Below are 21,905 nucleotides of genomic sequence, written 5' to 3'. Positions count from 1 at the left end.
CCTCCACACGGCTCCAAACCAGAGGACCGCGATCGACACACACACACACACACACACACAATGTATTATTAGAATAATGAATCGCTTCTTTTGTCTATCTGTATTTATGTGTACATTGTAATTGGATAGATAAAGCTACTAATCCCTGAGCGGCAGCAGAGGAAAACATATATAATGGTTAAGTAGTTGTGCAAGCTTTTGGAGCCAGTGGCTCCTTCTTTTAGCAGAACGTTTGAAGGGGATGGAAGAGGGATGAAGGAAAAGGATTGGTGAGGTTTAAGAAATAGGGAGAGTTTGAGAAAGTCGCCCAGAACCCCGGATCAGGGGAGACTTACCAGACTACTGGACAGTATGAGAAAGAAAGACAGATCATTGGGGACGGCACTGGACAAGTTTTGAAAACCTGAGAGCTTAAAGTGGGAGATAGGGTGATTAGCAAGACAGAGATTATTGACAAAACATCCTGCTAGAATTTATAACAGGGGAAAGCTAAGTGCATTTTTCATGTAGAGGTGGAGGGTTGGAAAAGTAGACAAGTCAGAAAATAAAATATGTATGAAACGAAAGGAGTAGTTACTGAGAAGAATAACTGAGACCAAAGAATTTAAAGTAAATTAAGGCCTGGTGGGTGATGAGAAACAAGGGCATGTTGTAATGCCAGTTCCCAGCTGCAGAGTTCTGAGAAATTGTTGTAGACCATGTTATGAAAAGGGGTATTGTGTATTGGTAGTATATACTATGTCTATGTCTATTCATCCTGCTGGTGACTTGGTGGTAATCATACCATTATGAAAGGCTGGATGTTTACATAAAAGATTGTACATTACATGTCATTTTACAGGTGGCTCTCCCTTTGATAGTGTATATGTTGTCAGTTATAGGCCTGGATAAGTGTTGGTAGGAGGGTACATATGGCAGGTCTTGCAGTGGGTACGGTCACAGGGGTAGGAGTCATAGGGTAGGGAAATGGGTGCAGAAGGAGCATAGGGTCTGACCAGAATGTTTTGGAGATGGAGGAAGAGAGGACCACCCAATAGCTATTCTAAATGTGGTGGGCAAAATGTTGCACAGAATGGATCTCATTAAAGGACAGGATTTCCAGCATAATACTGAGTGACAAATGTTCTAACTTGGTTTTTGAAGGGATCATCAGAACAAGGGTTGAATATGATGGCCTGAGAAATCTGCTTTTTTACTGGGATTGTGGGGTAATTATTTCCAATGAAGGCTGGGGTGAGAATGGTGGTGTATTGCTCTAAAGAGCCTCAAATGCCAAGTCTGTATGGGAGAGAACATTTGACATGGAAAGGACAACAACTGTCACACTGTAAGTAATATTGTTTGTTAGTATGTTTAACGTGAACAGAAGGGTGTAGCTGAGCCTTACTGAGGAAGAGGTCAGCATCAAGAAAAGTATCATGGGATTCAGAATAGGAAATCTGAAGTTTAATTGAGAGAATGTATTTAAAGATTCCAAAAATTTGCCATTGCAATGATTCCCACAACCAACAGTTGTAGCTAAGTCAGTAAGTATATCCACCAGTGCGATTTCAGAGGTACTTATCAACCGATGGGCACATAAAGATGAATGACAGTGTTGCTAGCTTTCAAATGAATCCTCCTGTAGAGTTACCACATATACACATACACCCTTGCCACTACGCAATTCCGAGGGACTACATTTGGCTAGCTCTGCAACTTATCTGCGGTCAGAGACTGTGGTGGGTGAACTGAGGGAAGAAAATAGGCATGCAACTCAAGGGAGGGTGGTGAGGGGGAGGGGGAGGGGGAAGCTGACTGTTGGGATGGAGTGATAGGAGATGCCCAGGATATATATGAAGGAGCATGGAAACTTACTTTGTCAAAGTTGTGTACAGCACACGGTGATGTGTTGGACTGAACTGGAATGGGCAGATAAAACAGAGGAGGAGGGAGACTGTTGATAGAAGTGTATGGGTGAGTGAAGCTGGGGTAATGGGGGCAGGGGTGAATGTGAGTGCAGAGCAAGGGCAAGATGAGATTGAGGCCATCCTTTGATCATGTGGCAACAGCCTTGCCGCAGTGGGTACACCGATTCCTGTCAGGTCACCGAAGTTAATTGCTGTTGGGTGTGGCTGGCATTTGGATGGGTGACCATCCGGGCCGCAATGCCCTGTTGCCATTTTTCGGGGTGTACTCATCCTCGTGATGCCAATTGAGGAGCTACTCGACCAAGTAATAGCGGCTCCAGTCAAAGAAAACCATCATAGTGACTGGAAGCGCAGTGTGCTGACCACACGCCCCTCCTATCCACATCTTCAGCTGAGGATGACACAGTGGTTGGATGGTCCGCTGAAGATGGAGTGCCTTAAAAAAAATCACATAATCCTCCTGGCATTAATATGTGAGAGCTGTGGATTGTAATTCATGTAATATAATATTTTTCTTTTGCCCTACCCTTGTTAAATTGTTTTAATGGTATTAAGTAAAATGTTCTAGTGGCATTGTCAATAGTAATTGGTAACTTAGATTCTGATCCTGAGTTGCTGATGTAAAGAGACATGCAGATGTATTTTATGTCATGAAATATAAACAAAACACTTCATTGGGTTAGTGTATGTACCTGTGATGTGAATGTGAAATGGAAGCTATTCAAGCCCTGAAATTTATACCTCTCATATTATGTACTCATTTAATTTTCTTTCTACATAGTATAAAATGTGACAATTTTGGAGAATTTTAAAGTGAGTTCTTTTGCCTTTAGTTCTATGATGGACTTTCTGAACGTGATCCAATATTTGCTGAATTCTGCAATTCATCAGAACCAGAGCCTCTAATGTCACCAGGAAGCACTGTTATGATTCACTTTCATTCAGACAATGAAAGCAGCGATACAGGTTTCCAGATTGCATACTCCACAGTTCCAGGTATGTATGTACTTACATACATATTTTACAATACTGTAATCACCATGCATCTATGAGGGTGAATCAGTGAAAACCTTTATTAAAGTGTATGACAATTTATTACATACATAATTTCTTATAGTTATATTTCCAACCTGATTGCCATAAACTATTTTAGAATCAGCTAATGCTAGACAAAAATCTAAAACATCATTAAAAGTGTAAACACTTGTCTCCTCAAACAATAGTTGTAAATTTTCACAAAATTAAACTTATTGAATTAATGATATTAGACCCGTGTCTTCTTACCAAAAACAAAGCTTTGGAGACAAGAGCAGCAGTTTGGAGACAAGAGCAGCAGCTGTATGGAAGGCATACAATTACTTTATAAATACTTCTGTCATCCTCAAAATCTTTATGCAAATCAGTTCAAATAATATGAGTTTATAACACAATTTCTGTATTTTCATTCAAAAATGTTATGATTATTAAAAAAAAGTTGTGACAAGTCAAAATATACATTAGAAACATGAAGCAATTGATACAAAACGCATTAATAATTAACCATCATTAAAATGTCATCAACTATTTGTGCCCACTTATGCCAAATTTGATATTTTAAAGTTAATAAGAAAGGTACTGCTTTAAAAAACTATTGCCCTTTGAGTTATATTAGGTATACTTCATTCATCATAAGAATAAACCTTATGTAAACATTATGCTGTGTATTCTTCCACGTTTGTTAGAACTTCATTTGATTTCATTTCACGTGGAGTGGAAGCCAAGCTGTCTTGAGTACAGACAAGTACAATGTTGAAGATATGTTTTATGCAGTGCAGGGAATTAGATTAGGAAATGAGACATTTGAAGTAGTAGATGAGTTTTGCTATTTGGCCAGCAAAATAACTGATGATGGCCAAAGTAGAAAGAATATAAAATATTAGACTAGCAACGGCAAGAAAAGCGTTTCTGAAGAGGAGGAATTTGTTAACATCAAATATAGATTTAAGTGTTAGAAAGTCTTTTCTGAAGGTATTTGTCTGGTGTGTAGCCATATATGGAAGTGAAACATGGACAGTAGGCAGTTTAGACAAACAGAGAATAGAATCTTTTGAAATGTGGTGCTACGGAAGAATGCTGAAGATTAGGTGGGCCAATCATGTAACAAACGAGGAGGTACTGGTTAGAATTGGGGAGACAAGGCATTTGTGGCATCTTTATTGTATTTAGTATTGGAGGGAAGTGTGGGTGGTATAATGATAGAGGGAGACCTGGAGGTGAATAAGGTAAGCAGCTTAGAGAACAGTTTCCTTTAAGACCAAATGAGGAAGCTGGCGCAGCAGAGAAAACATGAATCAAAAATCTGTTTATCAATTTTTTATGCAAAAAGTAAAATCTTTGTTGAGAAACTAAGTTGAGAGTTTTGTAGCTTTGCTTCATATAAATAAAACTCCCCCCCCCCTCCCCAAGGCACTTCTGATGACTTTAAATTTGCATTGTACAATCCAGTTGGAGCAACCAGCACCTCCTGTTATGTTGTGCGACGTGATAGAGAATAATGTTGGTGTCATATCACTGTCAACCTAATATGAACTTCAGCTCCTTTTGGATGCACTTCAAAAATGTGGGTTGCTTCTGCTTCACATCGCAAGTTGCATTGCCCATCATATCGTATCACCTCAATAAGAACTGAGCCTTACATTAAATGGGTGCAGTTTATTTCCTATTAGTAGCTAAATAATTGCTTGACTACTTTCACATTTTTCAAACAAAACAGTTATACCCAGTTTATGGTGCATTACTACATGAAAGAGGCCTGTCCTTTTCCTTCTGTACATAAATGACCCAGATCTAAGCACTGACTTTCAAATAAATACCTAGTTTGCAGATGCCAGTAGCATCTTTCTTATAGGAAAACCCCATGAAAACTATAAGAAAATATGAATAAAGTTACAGACCAGCTAAATGACTGGTTTGAAGTAAGCAAACTAATAATAAATACTTTAAAAATAACTTTTATAAGCATCTGTTTAAAAGGAGAAAGGAGGCAGAGAGCAGGAGGGAAGGTAGGGGAAGGCTGTTTGGTAACTGAGAGGAGAGGCAGCAGGTGTATGGGACATGAATGTGGCAATGGAACTGGTAAGATTGTTCTGGGCTCAGGCAGGAGGGTTTGTGTGTATCCACACTAGCAAGTTGCTGTGCTCCCACCAAAAAAAATTCTGCTCTTCTTGACCAGCATCTCCAATCAATTGCCCACAGCCTAGCCACCTTTCCTAAAGGCATTAACCTCTTCCTTCACAGATTCTCAAACATCCCCTTCACATTACTGCTACTAGTCACTGTTGATGCCACCTCCTTTTACATGGAAGTACCTCATTCCCATGGCTTTGCTGTTACCAAAAACTACTTATCCCATTGTCCTTCCAACTATAAACCAGCCATCTCATTCCTTATACATCTAACTAACGACATACTTGAACATAAATATGTTTCCTTTGAAAGGAAGATTTACAAACAGATCCACAGAAAGGCCTTGGTTACCTGCATGTCTCCCTTTTGTGCAAACTTGTTCAAAGGAAAGTTTCCTAATCACCTAAAATTCCAAGCCCCTTGTGTGGTTCACATTCATTTATGGTATGTTCATGCTGTAAGCTCAGGGCTTGTCCTTATTCCTCAACATCTCTCCTGTCCACTTTATATGCCTACCACCCCCTGAGTCCAATGTACACATTCTTGGATGTGGGTCTCCACCCAGCTGATAGCTCCATCCAAACCTCACTCTGCAACAAGCTGATTAACCATCAACATTACCTGGTTTTTAATAGCTGCCATGTCTACTATGCCAAAAAGAAAATCCTATGTAGTCTTCTCACCTGTGGATGACACATTTGCAATGAGGAGAAGTCTCTTGCCCAGTATGCTGAAGGTCTTACTAAGGCCTTTACAAACACACTCCATCTCCCAACTTTTTCCACAGACACATTTCCTGTGGCATATCCTCACAAATCCTCCTTTGACCAAATTGAAGATCCAGGTGCAGAGGAGCAACCCCATCATCACCCAAAATTATCCCAAACTTGAAGAACTGAATCCTTTGCCATGTCTTTGAGATTATCATTTAGTTATTGACTTTGCATCTAAGAGTTTTTAAATTCCACCAGGTCTGCCTGTTATAATATTACTTTCTACATTGCTTAATTATTTATTATTGCTATGCCTTCCTTATTTAATAATTGTTGCATTTAAGGGATGTCTGGTTGTGGTGGACTGTTTACGGATGCTGAGAAAACAATTACATCACCCAACTATCCACAGCAGTATCCTCGTAATATTGACTGTGAGTGGACAATACGTCTACCTCCAGGAGAAAGACTAAGCATTGAATTTACTGACTTTGAACTGGAAGATTCAAGAAGCTGTATATTTGACTTCTTGGAGGTAAATTTTCTATATAATGTATTTATTCATCCTGTGAATAATTTTTTGTATGAGGCATGCAATTGGTGATGTCCAAAAGGTATACAATAGTATCAGACAAGTAAGATGCGAAGATTGATAACATGAGGTGATGATAAGTTTTTAAAATGACAAGTTTTTAAAATGTACATTCAGTAATATTTATTAAAATATTGTAATTATGTGTCTCACTAACGATGTGCAGAACAATTAACTACCAGGTTGGCACAATTAAAGATTTGTTGCAGATGACAATTTGCCACAGTCACACACACACACACAATACATGTCTGCCATAGTTAGAGTTGGTATAAGTACAAAAAACAAATTCACGGTAGTGCATATTTCATTTACAAATATCATCCATGCAATCAGTTTCATATTTCTTTGCACTCATGTGGACCAAAAATTCAGATGCAGTGTAAAAGCAGTGGACAATTAAGAAAGATTTCAGTTTCTTGTTAAACAAAGGGAGAGATGTCATGTTTTCTATTTCTGTGGGCAGGATGTTGTATTCATGTTCTGTCTTGTACCATTGTATGGAAATTCACATTATTGCTGAATTTAGCATTGTTATTTTTAACAAACTTAAATATTTCCAATATGTAAAGGTGCATCAGGTAAAATAACTGGTTTTTTGAAAAGAGATCCACAGCTGTCTATTGGTTTCGATATGTGCATTACTTTTGTAAATCTCTTCTGTGTAAGGAGATATACATTTAATAATAAAACATATCTGACACATAAACCAATATTATAACAGTCAAGCACTAATATGACAAAATAAAAGTACATCATAATTGGTAAATAATGTTTAGGATCTTAGAACATAAGTAACAGTTATATACAAAATGAAAAAGATATGAATGCGATGTTTTTGATATATTTCCGGAAGTTTCCAACACATTAGTAACAATATATAGGTCTGTTTTTTTCCCTATATTACTTTTCCTCACCTCTCTTAAAGACTGGAACAGCTTTCACCATGTACAATCAGAAAATGTACAGACGGTTGTAATTAAAGTGCAGCTGCTCACAGAGGTCCAGTGTTGGCTGTGAGTATTGTATGCCAGTGAAACTTGGTAGATATTGTAATGCACTAATGTGGAACTGAATTACCCTGGAAAAATATAGTTAAAATTCTGGCCATCAGTTGCAAATCTAGTATTGTGAATGCAAGACAAATGTACATAAATGTTTCCGTGCTTAATGAACTAGGAATGGGCCGTGGGTAGAAAATGTCAAGCCAGTGAGAAAGGCATAACATTAATTTTATTATCAACCGCCACTTACACAAATTGTTGAGTATGAGCACCAGAGATGTCACTGAAATGCTGCAGGTAGAGACTGAATGCGTCCCTGATAAATGTATTCTTTTACTGCACCCTAGAGCCAAAAGTCACATGGATTCAAATTAGGTGATCTTGCAGGCCATGCATTTGGAAACCTCTGGAGATAACACATTTGTGGAAGGTTGCATTAAGCAGACCTTTCACTGGGTGAGCAACATGAGGTGTTGCCCCATCTTGCATGAAAACAATGGTTTCCACAGAGTTGCGCTCTTCCAGAGCAGAAATCACATGCTGTAGAATGAGATCTCGATAATGTGCAGACATCATGGTACATTTGACAGGCTCTCTGGATGTATTCTCTTAAAAGAAAAATGGACAGAGAATATCAGTGCTTGTGAATCCAAATCACACAGCACACAGTCACATATGGGAAGTGCAGTTATTCTTCATATACAACATGCAGTTTAATAGTACCCCAAATTTGGCAGTTGTGTGTATTCATTGTATATTCCTGTAGTGTAAAACATGGCTTGTCACTCCATATAAAATTTCCCAACCACATATCATCAACTTCAATCCTTTCCAGAATCCAAAGAACAAATTCAAAAAATTGCTGCAGATCATGAAGTTCCAGGTGCTGCACTGTCTGGATCCTATACAGATATCAATGTAAAATTGGCCACAAAATTTTCTGTATTGTTGACCTTGGGATGGACAGTTCTCATGGCACTGCACTAGCACTAGAACTACCCGAAGCATGTGCATGGTCAATTACAGCAACAGCATCCGAGCTCACCAGTGTTTTGAATTTTATTATCATCTTCTTTAAACGACTTGATGACATCGGGCCTCTCCTCAGACCTTCCAGTCAGTGATACTCTCTCAGTGCAGGACTGTAATTACTGCTGTTCACAATAGACAGTTTTACTAACCGTGCATGGTCTCTCTTCTCGACAGTCATTCTATTCACTCTCATTATGGCTTGTCAGATGACAGCATGGATGTTAGACCATCATACAAGCAGTGTGCAACATTCGGTGGCCAAAATTGGAAATATTTTTTTTTTTTAATTTTTTTTTTTATTTATTTTTTTTTCTCAGTGTAAATCAATTCCACATTAACGAATCAGAATATCTACCAAGTTTTGCTACCATGTGATAATGACAGCCCACACTCGCTCTACATGAGTAGCTGCATTTTAATTATAACCACCTGGTACCTGTCATCAAAGATGAATTTTACACATAAGAACATGTGACAGCTGTTTTACTGATGCAGTTCTTTGTGACTTAGTCAGAGATATCATCAGTTACAGATAGTTTTTAGATTCTTTGTTCTGAATATAATTTCATCAGCAATAATATCCAAAAGAACATAGAAGTTATGTAATATTTTATTTCTCTTTGCATACAACGTAAGGGTTTCTTTATGCCTTGTAGTAAGTTATTTACAAAACTTGCATAGTGATTATTAAATATATTGGGAACTTCTTGTTGCTCAGTGATTTTAGAGGTTTTAAATAAGAGTCGTGTTTTTGTATTCAGGAGGCAGTTGATTTGTTCCACATGTTGTTACGACAATCCATATTGCCTGTGCTTTGTTTTGAGATGTAGCAACATAATTGTCATTATCCATACTTTTGACATGCGCAATAACTTTCTTGTGGAGTTTGACATATTTCTAACATTGCCCTACCTCTCTTGTGGCAGGTGGGGGAGCACATTGGAAGATTTGTTATTTGTAAAGTAATTTATGAGAAATCTTTTTGTGTCACAGTTGTTTACTCACGACTTCTTTTTAGAGGCTCTTAATGTAGTGTTTTTTAATTTAGGAGGGAAAGTAGTATGGGAGTAGTCAAGGAATGTATTTAACCCTCAACCAGGCATGCAATTTTTCATATCTGAGCAGGCATTGGGCATACTTTGTACACATGTAAAGAACAGCTAGATGTCTTTATGTTTTCAAGGTAAACACTATACTCAAAATCACAGCTTAATGTTACTTTAATTAAATGAAGGTAAAATGGGCATACACTGTATGAGCTAAAGCCCTGTTTATTAAAAAAAAATAATGAAATGAACTTTCATTATCTTTCATTGTACCACTCTGTTGCCATGAACAAGTGTTACCATACAGTAACAACCCACTCGAAGCATTAATACTAGGAGGACAGGCATTAATGAACCAAGTGGAAGGACGGCTACCAGTCAGTTTGACCAGTGATGTTTATCTTTTTTTCCCGTGTAACTTTGTAAGTATGGTGTCTTTAAATGTTGCTAGTGTACTTTGCTCACTCCACAGATGTGTTATGCTTATATTTTTCTATAGAAACTATAATTAACTAATGAAGAATCAAGAACCGGAGTAAAGAATAAAGCATAAATACAATATTCACATAAATTAAATTATTTACTAAACTTACAAACACAAATAAACACATAATTATAAAATACCTTATTTTAGCTCTATGACACGTTCCCAGTCGAAGCTGTTGGGATCTGATGCACAGATCCCAGCCAACTGCAAATTTCTTTACTAATTATCTGAAAGACAACTGCCTCATCATGGGATTGTGCTGCTAGCTTGTAATATTGGACATTTTCATCCATGGATTGTAAATTTTTTCTCGCATAGCTCACTGCTTATTTTGCACGGTGGGGTGACAAAAGTCGTGGGATACTTCCTAATATCACGTCGAACCTCCTTTTGCCCAGAGTAGTGCAGAAATTTGATGTGGCATGAAGTCATTGGAAGTCCCCTGCAGAAATATTGGGCTGTGCTGCTTATAAAGGCATACATAATTTTGAAAATGTTGTCGCTGCAGGATGTTGTGCATGAACTCACTTATTGATTATGTCCCATAATGGGATACATATCAAATGGGATTCATATGAGACGATCTGGACAGCCAAATATTTGCTCATCTACTACTTTAAGTGCCTCATTTCCTATTCTAATTCCCTCAGAATCACCTGATTTAATTCTACTACATTCCATTATCCTTGTTTTGCTTTTGTTGATGTTCATCTTATATCCTCTTTTCAAGACACTGTCCATTCCATTCAGCTGCTCTTCCAAGTCCTTTGCTGTCTCTGATAGAATTACAACGTCATCGGCCTGCCTCAAAGTTTTTAGTTCTTCTCCCTGAACTTTAGATCATACTCCAATTTTTTCTTGTGTTTGCTTTACTGCTTGCTCAATATAGAGATTGAATAACTACGTCCCCTGTTGTGTCCATTGACTCTAATAACTGCCATCTGGTTTCTGTACAAATTGTAAATAGCCTTTTGCTCCTTGTGTTTTATCCATGCCTCCTTTAGAATTTGAAAGAAAGTATTCCAGTCAACATTATCAAAAGCTTTTTCTAAGTCCTTGTTATTAATTTTGTTAACACTAAGCTTGCACAATCAGGTAGGAATGTACATTACTTTAATAAAGTGTGGCTGTATATACTAAAATGACTGAATAAGTTCTTTCTAGTACCATGTAATACTTGATCAGTTATGTTGGTTGTTTTTTTTCTCTCTCCTGGATACTGTGGGTAATAGATAGCACTTACATATTGTAGAGGTATTCTTGGTGGAAACACTTTTTACTTATGAAATAAAGATTACGCTTTATAAAAACCACATACCAAATCCACAGGTATGAGAGTTCATTTATTCTTTCAGTATATATGTAGATAGACTTTGGATGCTTGGTAACCCATTATTTCCATTAAATGTGTGTTAAGGTTCAGTTAGAAAATCAAATTCAGTTATTTTTCAAAGAACATTGATTCATATAAATGTTGGCTTTGTTGTCATGATTTTGAGCCCCTCTTACATAGTTTAGGTAATTTAATTTTTGAAATATTATGTGTACCAGTGCATATGTTATCTAAATAAGAATCACAAGAGGGAGAGGGAGGAAGAGATGGGTAAGGGTTGGGGGAAGAGTAGTGTGGGAGAAAAGAATCAAAGTTATATGTTTATTGTCGGTGTTGTGCTTGAATGTTGCAGCTGAGAGATGGAAATTCAGAGGAATCTCCACTGATTGGTCGCTACTGTGGAGTGTACGGACCACCTACCTTTTTGTCAAACAACAACAAACTCTACCTTCGTTTCCGGACAGACATGTCAATAACCAGAAAAGGCTTTAGCATGAAATATCATGCTGGTGAGTGATACCAGTTAATGTCTGTTAATGAAATTATAAACTATAATTCAGATTAAATAATATTATCATTGCTGCAGTTTGCTGTCTTCTTGTGAATACATAAAGCTATTTCCTCATATTTGTGTCTCTCACTATTATCTTCAGTGCTTAACTTTGATCATTTTCAAGTATATTGCTTAAAACTTCTGGAATGTGCAAACATTAGATAGTGCTGCAGAGAATTTTACAACAATAACACTTACGTAGAGTCACTCTGTAGTATCACACTATTTCCCACAGAATGCCAAACAACTTGTGCAGGTTTTTCTTTATAACCTCGCATACGGTTATTATTTTAGAGAAACTTTGCATTGTTAGCTACTCCAAGCAGAAGATGTGCTGCACAGTTTTTGCAATTTTGACTGAGATAAACTTACCCTGCAGTGTTCCTCTTTGGCATGCCAGTAGGAGATAGATGTTACATAATCAGCTAAGTAAAACAATCTGTGTACTTTGCATGTTTATTTATATACAAAAGGTGACTTATAAGTTTATGTTTTGGAGTGAGATCACTATTGCCATATACAGGGTGAAGAAAAATCCAAAATGATCTTCCCCAAGCTCTGCTTCTACCAGTTTTTCCATTCGTCTGTAAAGAATTTGTGTTAGTATTTTTCAGCTGTGACTTATTAATCTGATAGTCTGGTAATTTTCACACCTGTCAACACTTACTTCCTTTGGTATTGGAATTATTATATTTTTACCATATGGTAGAGTCTTGTCATGGCTGGTTGTCCCAAGGCTATCAGTAGTTCTAATGGAATGTTATGTACTCCCAGGACCTTGTTCCAACTTAGGTCTTTCAGTGCTCTGTCAAATTCTTCACGCAGTATTGTATCTCCCATTTCATCTTCATCTACGTCCTCTTCTCTTTCCATAACACTGCCCTCAAGTACATTGCCCTTGTATAGTCCCTCTATAAACTCTATCCACCTATCTGCTTTCCTTTCTTTGCTTAGAACTGGTTTTCCATCCGAGCTCTTGATATTCATACATTTGGTTCTATTTTTGCGAAAAGTCTCTTTAATTTTCCTTTAGGCAGTATCTATCTTACCCCTACTGATATATGCCTCTACATTCTTACTCTTGTCGTCTAGCCATCCCTGCTTAGCCATTTTGCATTTCCTCATTTTTGAGACATTTGTACTCCATTTTGCCTGCTTCATTTACTGTATTTTCTTCTTTCATCAATTAAATTCAGTATCTCTTCTGTTGCCCAAGAATTTCTACTAGCCCTTGTCATTTTATCTATTGATCCTCTGCTGTCTTCATTATTTCATCTCTCATTCTTCATCTCCCATTCTTCTTCTACTGTATTTCTTTTCCCTGTTCTTGTCAGTCGTTCCCTAATGCTCTCTCTGAAACTCTCTACAACCTCTGGTTCTTTCAGTTTGTCCATGTCCCCTTTCCTAAAATTTCCACCTTTTTGCAGTGTTTTCAATTTATTCTACAGTTCATTACCAATAAATTGTGGTCAGAGTCCACCTCTGCCCTTGGAAATATCTTACAATTTAAAACCTGGTTCCTAAATCTCTGTCTTACCATTATATACTCTATCTGAAACCTTCCAGTGTCTCCAGCCTCTTCCATATATACAACCTTCTTTCATGATTCTTAAACCAAGTGTTAGCTGTGATTAAGTTATGTTCTGTGCAAAATAGTACCAGGTGTCTTCCTCTTTCATTCCTTACCCCCATTCCATATTCACCTTCTATTTTTCCTTCTCTTCCTTTCCCACTGTCAAATTCCATTCGCCCATGACTATTAAATTTTCGTCTCGCTTCACTATCTGAATAATTGCTTTTATTGCATTATACATGTCTTCAATCTCTTCATTATCTGCGGAGCTGGTTTGAATATAAACTTGTACTACTGTGATAGGTGTGGGTTTTGTGTCTATATTGGCTACAATAATGCATTCACTATGCTGTTCATAGTAGCTTACCCACACTCCTATTTTTTATTCATTATTAAACCTACTCTTGCATTACCCCTATTTGATTTTGTATTTATAACCCTGCATTCACCTGACCAGAAGTCTTGTTCCTCCTGCCACCGAACTTCATTAATTCCCACTATATCTAACTTTAACCTATCCATTTCCCTTTTTAAATTTTCTAATCTACCTGCCCAATTAAGGGATCTGATATTCCACGCTCCGATCCGTAGAATGCCAGATTTTTTTCTCCTCATAATGATGTCCTCCTGAAGAGTCCCCACCCATAGATTTGAATGGGGGACTATGTTACCTTTGGAATACTTTACCCAAGAGGATGCCATCATAATTTAACCATACAGTAAAGCTCCATGCCCCCGGGAAAAATTACGGCTATAGTTCCCCCTTGCTTTCGACCATTAGCAGTATCAGCTCAGCTAGGCCGTTTTTGTTAAAGACACAATCATCCAGCCTTTTACCACTACAACCAGTGAAAATTCTGCTGCCCTTGTTCAGGAACCACACATTTCTCTGGCCTCTCAGCAGATACTCTTCAGTTGTGGTTGCACCTACGGTTCGGCTATCTGTATCGTTGGGGCACACAATCTTCCCCACCAACAGCGAGTTCCGTGATTCGTGGGGGAGGGGGTTAACTGGTGTAGTAGGGCATTTAAACCATTAGAAAAATTATTTGTAAACACATATTTTTCCATTACATATATTTTTAAACAAAAATTGTATTCACATCAATGTGCCGATTTATTTTCTTCTTCACTGTTTGTTTCACAGGAAACAGAAAAGTTGTATTTATAGGTTATTGGCTTATGGTCAGCAAGAACAGTAAACAGGGCTCAATATCATTGAGATTTAGAGGATATATGGATAGTGAGGGGGGGGGGGGCGAAGGGGAGAATGGACATAGGAAGGGGCAAGAAGGAGATGGACAGGGAGAGGGTGAGGGAAAGATGGGTAGAAGAGGAGATGGACAGAGAGAGAGGGAGAAGGCAATGGACAGAGAGAGGGGGAGAATGAGAAGATGGATAGAGGAAAGAGTGAGAAGGAGATTGGGATATATATCCAATTTCCATGTATATTTAGCAATTGTGATTGCTTCAATAGTTGTTATATAAAAGCAGTTGCTTGCTGTTATATTGTGTAATTCAGTAAAAAGAAATTGTACCTTATGATTGTATTTTTCATAAAATCACAAAAAATGTTCTCAATGTCTGCATTTTGCTTACAGTTTGTGGTGGTACAATAACTGCTCCATCTGGACAAATACATTCTCCACTGTATCCAAATGTATACCCCAACAGCAAACATTGCATATGGCAAATCGAGCAGCCACTTGGAAAAGCCATTGAACTTAATTTTGTTGATTTTGATTTGGAAGCTCTCTTCTTCAGGAGATTACATTCAGTGTGTCCATATGATGCGTTAGAGGTAAGTGTCAGAATTTTTCCAGTATTTTGGTAGATATTTTGTCAATGAGACTGTACATGATGTTCAGTTTGAATGTTTTGAAAATGACTGGATTCTAATCAGTTGTCAGGGTTACAGAAAATACACTCAGTATTTATGTAGTTTAATCTGTTATTATGTATTTCAATGACATGTGATTCTTATAAACTGTCAGCCCTATCATAGAAATAGGAACATTTCCTGCTGAAATATTTTTCTCAGCTACCCAATTCTAGCATTTAGGGATTTACTTCCTAGGCAGTGATAGGTCATTGGTTCAATGAACTCAAGCATGAGAGAAATTGCATTGAAGATTAGCGATGGTCTGACAATATAGCAACATCCATTAACAAAGACGATGAATTCCATGTTTAGAGAATGACTAAAGATGGAAGTTGCCGCACCAACCAATAAACCTGGAATCTTTTGACAACTGTCAATAAGATTTTGTGTTGGAGTTTTTTTCTCAGTTAACAGATGCCAAGCCGACCAGCTTCAGAAAACAAAAACAAAAAAAAAACTAATCAGATATTTTAATTGTATTGAAATATGTTTGATAGTTTTAATTCTGACAGCTGAAAATAAATATTTGACATCGTAACATGTAAAGAAATTTGACTGAACTATTTTGGTCCATAGGTGAAAGATAGACATTTTGACCTATGTTGATGATCCCTTAAGGAGAGAGAGAGAGAGAGAGAGAGAGAGAGAGAGAGAGAGAGAGAGAGAGAGAGAGAGAGAAGGGAGGGAAAAGATTATGAAAAACAAAGAATATTCTCCTCTTTCTTGACAGCTAGTAGATTCAGTCATTACAGCCACACTTATGAAAGGCAGTGACTGCTGAAAAGAGTCCATGTGAACTGTCTAAAGGTGGACTTGTATGTGACTGTCTTCCATCATGATAACTTATCTGTCATAACACTTCCATTTTTTACATAAATATACAAGGGTTGCCTAGAGGTAATGCACTGCATTTTTTTTCTCAGCCGGAAACAATGCTACGAATGCGAAATGTTTCGTTTGTATTATTTGAAGTCTCCTGAGTGAGCTCGTCAAGTTTTCATCACTTCTGACAGATAGCATAGCTGCAGGACAGTTTCAAAATGTCATCTGTAGTCATGTACGTTACAAGCTATGTGCCATCATTTCTGCAAAGAAAGAAACTGTGCGGAATATTCACATAGTTCTTGGAGTATCTGCTGTCAACAGAAGTACAATTAGTTGCTGGTCACAGACAGTGAGGTCATCAGAAGGCAGTTCGGCAGAGCTCCAAGATTTGCAGTTATTGGGGAGTCCATCCATGGCTGCCACACATGACATGTTGCAGGGAGCTGATGTTGCCATTCATGAGGACAAATGCATTATGGCTTGGCAGTTGGTGCTGCATCTGTCAATCACCAAAGTAAATGTGGATGCAGTTATCTAGACTCTTGGATGTTCAAAAGTGTGTGCAAGATGGGTCCTAATGATGGATCACAAAGTGCACAGAAAAAATGTTTGTCATGATTTGTTGCAATGTTTTGAAGCTGAGTGGTAGGCCTTCTCATTGTGGATTGTGACAGGTGATGAAACCTGGTTTACCGTTTTGAGCCCAAAACAAAATGACAGTTGATGGAATGGAGTCTTTCCCACTCCCCACAGAAGAAAAAGTTCAAAGCAACTGCTTCTGCCGGTAAGGTCATAATTACCGTGCTCTGGGACTGTGAAGGTGTGATTCTCATTGATATGATGCCAAGAGGCAGTACCATTAATTCAGAAGCATATGTCAACATGTTAACAAAACTTAAGACGTGCTTCCGGTGACTTCGGCTCCACAGCAGGAGATGTTCTGCTGCAACACAATAACGCTCAGCCCCACACAAGTCTGATGACTGCTGAACACATCGCAAAACAGGTTAGCACAGTGTTACCCCATCCACGCCACAGCCCTGACCTAGCCCCCTCAGACTTCCACTTGTTTGGGCCATTAAATGTTGCCATTCGTGGAAGACATTTTGAGGATGATGAGTGGATGATTCACACAATGAAGCAGTGGCTCCACTATCAGGACAAGTATTGGTACTGACAGGGCATACACACTCTTGTTTCGCACTTGATGAAGGCCATATAGTGGGATGGAGATTACGTGAAAAAATTACACACATGCTTTCGTGAACGTAATTCTTATTATGTTCAATGAAGAATTATTGTTGAAGAAATAAAATGTGGTGCATTACTTTCTGGGCAACCCTTTTATATTATATATCTGGAATCAGATTTTGTCAAAACAAATTATCTTCAAATTTATTAACAATTTTGTATTGATATTTTAATTAGTTAGTAGTAATTAAAAATTGTTTTTGAGATGAAACAAATTACCTTTTTTGAGACATTTTGATCTCATACTTCGACTGCAGTAGTCCAGTTGCTTCAATATGCTTTTAAAAGAAAGTGTCATAAAAGTAAGTTGAGCATTGCTCATGAATCAGATCTCATGAGATAAGTTCATGGATGCTATCCCCCACAAAACCCATTATGCCACTGTGAGCTGTAAATGGTTGTGACTTCCAATAAATGTTACTAATCTTGGGGATAATTTCTAAACAGTAAGAAAAAAGGGAGAAGATGAAACCTAGTGCCAGCATATAGCCTGCTCCTGTCAAATAGCGCCAAATGCATCGTTAGGCTTAATTCCACATTCAGCAGACAGATAAAAATAAACAGTGTTATATGCACTAGCTTTATATTATACTGTGGATGGTTTGAATATAATCCAGGACATTGACATGAAGTCTGTTCATCAGGAACATTCGGTCACTAGCTCACTTCTCTTTACTAGTCACAATATTGTTTATGAAAATATTTTCCACTGTGTTAGCAAGATTTGAACCTGCTACCTCATAGTTGTACATTATTGCAGAGGTGTCTGCTAGCAGTTTTGACCATGAATTTAGGTTCCTGTGTCCACATGACTGCACAGATATGGCCTCACAAGAGATCTTACTCTTTCCAGAGCAAAATAAATCATTTACAATAATGTTTTGACAACTGAATGAGACTGTCACTTTCAAACATTTCTACACAATCTCACCAAAATGACAACTATGAGCTTTGAGAGAATGGCTTATTGGATGCAACTGAGGAAGAACAGTTGTAGAATATGTGCAGGTAAATTTTAGAAACATCAGACAGTAACAACACTTTGTAACCATGGTGTTAACAATTAGATGAAGGAAGCTCTGTTTACATAAATAAGTTAAATAAAAACTTATAGTTAGTAGGTAAAGTAAGGAGCTAAATGAGCTGTTAGTTTTATCTATTCCCACTTTCTGTCCAAAAATCCCAGTTAGACATAGTAAGAGTTTTCCATGTTTTTAATTTGTTTGCAAGGGAAATAACTAAGGAATCCAATGGGTTTGGGTATTTGAGTTCCTTTAGCAGGGCAAGGTAAAGTAAGGAGCTAAATGAGCTGTTAGTTTTATCTATTCCCACTTTCTGTCCAAAAATCCCAGTTAGACATAGTAAGAGTTTTCCATGTTTTTAATTTGTTTGCAAGGGAAATAACTAAGGAATCCAATGGGTTTGGGTATTTGAGTTCCTTTAGCAGGGCAAGGGTCCTTCAGTAGAGGAAGTGCCACTAGAAAAACATCAGACAATGTCTGTTCTGCATATTAGGAGCAGAATAGTGTTTCTTCCTCATATCACTGAGTACATTGTCTGGGGTGATGAGCTGATTGGTAATTCCCTAGCACAACGTTTTGGCAATTCCCTTAAACAACCTTTTGGTATTTCCCTTGCACAACTTATAAGTGGAATGAATGACAAACCCACGCAATGTGTCAAATGACACAGCACTCTCCATAGGTGACTGACACTTGCTTTGACATCCAATATGAGAATTGTGCAAGGGCTGTTGATTCATGAGCAGGATCAATTAAATAAGCAGCCTCAGTTGAAGCCACTATCATGATAAAAATTACAATCCTCATCATCAGAGTAGTGTGTGTGCAGCTGTGAACTGAACAATATCCTCAGATGCCGCCCTATCCATATTACATGCTTTCTGGAGATCACATTGAAATGCCAGGATTCCAGGAACACTGGAGGTGGTTAGATACTAATTTATATGGGCACAACAAACAAAAACAAAGGTATTGCATTTAATGACAAAAAATTATATTGGGGATGTGCTTCACTGCCTGTACTGAAGAATTATCTCTTGCAAATTTCAATGTCTTTAATGGGTATACAAGAAGCACACAAAAAGGAAACCAGTACCCTAGAAACCAAGATTGTGGAAAGTGCTATGATGATGAATCATGAATTCCCTTCGTCTATAACTTCTGTGTTTACCTCCGCTTGAACCTGATTACTGTAGTCCAGTGTAGGCCATCGTTTACAATTTTTAACCCCCACACTTTTCTCCATCACCAATTTAACTATTTCTTGATTCTTCAGGACATGTTCTATCAATCTATCTCTTAGTTCATCCAGTTTGTGCAGTAAATTTGCCACCTTCCCAACCCCAGAAATTACTTCGGGGAAGTCATTTTCCTGCATAGTCTGTTTTATTTTGAAATAGATACTTTATATTTAGTGATAGCCAATCTCCTGGAGCACTGTCAAGCTACATCACAGCAAGAAACTATAATGCATGAGGCCTGGCATATAGCACACATCTGTGTGAAGAGAGCAACATGGGATGACATCTCTAATAAGGATTTTGCGCAGCTGTAGTGGTTAAGGGCACAATTGTCTCACGTGTGAAATTCATGTATAAAAAGACCTCTACTTGGGTTTCATCACAGTGCCAGAATGCAGAACATTAAAATACATTGCTGTAACTGTTTAAAATGAAAATACATATGAAGTGGTCAGCATCTCAAAATCTAATAACTTCATTTCAAAATAAAACAGAGTATGGAAAAACATGGCTTACCTCAAGAATTCACAGTGAGTGTTGACCCATACACCAGTTATTACCACTTGAAATTTTCTGTGTATTTATTTTTACACTAATTAAATCTACATAGAAAAGGTGAAAAATCATTTAAGGTTTGTGAGACTTAAATTATTATAGAAACAACAAAAATAATAACTGATAAGAGTAAGGTAATTAACATTTTTAATAATAATTTGCTAGAAGTAGCTCAGGAGATTGATGTTGGCATTTCAAGGCTTATGCAAGAAGCAGTGCCATGTGCAACAAGTTTCAATAACACAAAATATGATATATAGTCTCAGTTTGGGTTTGAAATGGGTATCACTACAGAGTATGCCATTTTTAAATTTGATGATAAGATTATATAAAATTTAATTGACAAAATACTGCTGTTTTGTTTTGTAGGTGATTTGTCAGAAACATTTGATTGCGCAGTTCAATGTATAATAGAAAAACTCAAATATTATGGTATCGTATCTCACTGTAACTAATTTTCGTCTTATTTAACTAAAAGAATGCAATTTGTCTCATTAAGAAAACTATTCAGAACACACAACAGAACAGCACCTTTAGAGGGGAAAATAATAACTAGAGATGCACTACAAGGATCAATACTCAGTCCACTTTTATTCTAATATAAAAATGATCTGCTGTCATATATCCAAAAAGTCAAAATAGTTTTTTTAAAGAAGATGAAAGTATTACAATAAAACCTAATGGAGAAACTTTGAAACCCATTACATGCAGTTGTGTACTGTAGAGAGCATCATCATGCCGCTGATAATAAACAAATAAACATTTTGGAAAATTATTGAGTAAAATCAGATGGATACAAACCACATTAAAATAAGTACTCCTCAATATTTTTCAAGAAGCTGTGGCTGACAGCAACAATATTTGCTGTATGATTAAATAGTCACTGTTGGGACAGAAAGGATGTATCAATTCAGATCTGAAAAATTAAGATTTCAGCATGACACATCAGTGCTGAGCCATGAGATTCAGATAAAACTAATAAATGATGAGGCTGGGTCACCATCCACAAATTGGGTCACTTGTAACTCAAATGCTGGCTGCTGTAGTAATTCATAACTTCCCTCAGGTGTAAGAGAAGCTGAGGAAAATGTATAATATATTTCCTAAAAATACTCCTAAATGTTGTCTGCTTGACCTCAAGTTCTCAAAGGCTAGGAACATTATTTAGTAGTGAGGGTGTATGATGTGTGGGCTGATTGTATGTTTGGTTATGTCAAAGCAAATTGGAAAGAGATTTGAAGAGTCATTGTATGTTTGATAGTTGATTATAAGGAGACAGACTGACCGTCTGACCATCAGCATAAAAGAATGAAGAAACTATTCCTATTTTTTATTACTATGTGGTAGTGCAGAAGTCAAGCATGAGTTTAGATACTTTAAAACTTTTGTGTTTGGAAAAGCATTTAATTATTTCTGTCTACAGCGGGAATTAAATGGCTGGAAAAGGTCAAAATACTAGATGTGAAAAAAATTTGTGTGTTTCAAATAACCACCATTCACAGCTTCACAAGAGTAGCTCTTTGCATTACATTGTTCATAATTTTGTCAAGAATTGCTGGCTGTAACTCATTGATCATGACACGTATATTGTTTTTGAGCTGTTCGATGCTTGCTAGTTTGTTACCATAGTTCTTTGAGATATCCCTGGAGGAATAATGTGGGCCTTTTATGTCTGGGGACTGTGATGGTCAGTTGTTTTGTTGCCAAGTCTTGGAAGTGAA

General features: G+C 37.3%; 1 protein-coding gene across 1 annotated transcript in view; it reads left to right on the top strand.

Moving 5' to 3' along the window:
• The window catches only part of LOC126202937 (cubilin-like), a 771,281-nt gene that overhangs the window by 161,834 nt on the left and 587,542 nt on the right, over positions 1 to 21,905 (top strand). The window contains exons 17-20 of the mRNA XM_049937033.1: positions 2,744 to 2,906; positions 6,133 to 6,323; positions 11,635 to 11,791; positions 15,010 to 15,209. Coding sequence (XP_049792990.1) covers positions 2,744 to 2,906; positions 6,133 to 6,323; positions 11,635 to 11,791; positions 15,010 to 15,209 — 711 coding nt within the window. The remainder of the gene's footprint in view (positions 1 to 2,743; positions 2,907 to 6,132; positions 6,324 to 11,634; positions 11,792 to 15,009; positions 15,210 to 21,905) is intronic.

The sequence above is a fragment of the Schistocerca nitens genome, chromosome 9 (genome assembly GCF_023898315.1).
Source record: "Schistocerca nitens isolate TAMUIC-IGC-003100 chromosome 9, iqSchNite1.1, whole genome shotgun sequence".
In the NCBI taxonomy this organism is placed as follows: domain Eukaryota; kingdom Metazoa; phylum Arthropoda; class Insecta; order Orthoptera; family Acrididae; genus Schistocerca; species Schistocerca nitens.
The sequence above is the reverse complement of the archived record's forward strand: the minus strand, read 5'-3'. Positions and strand labels throughout refer to the sequence as shown.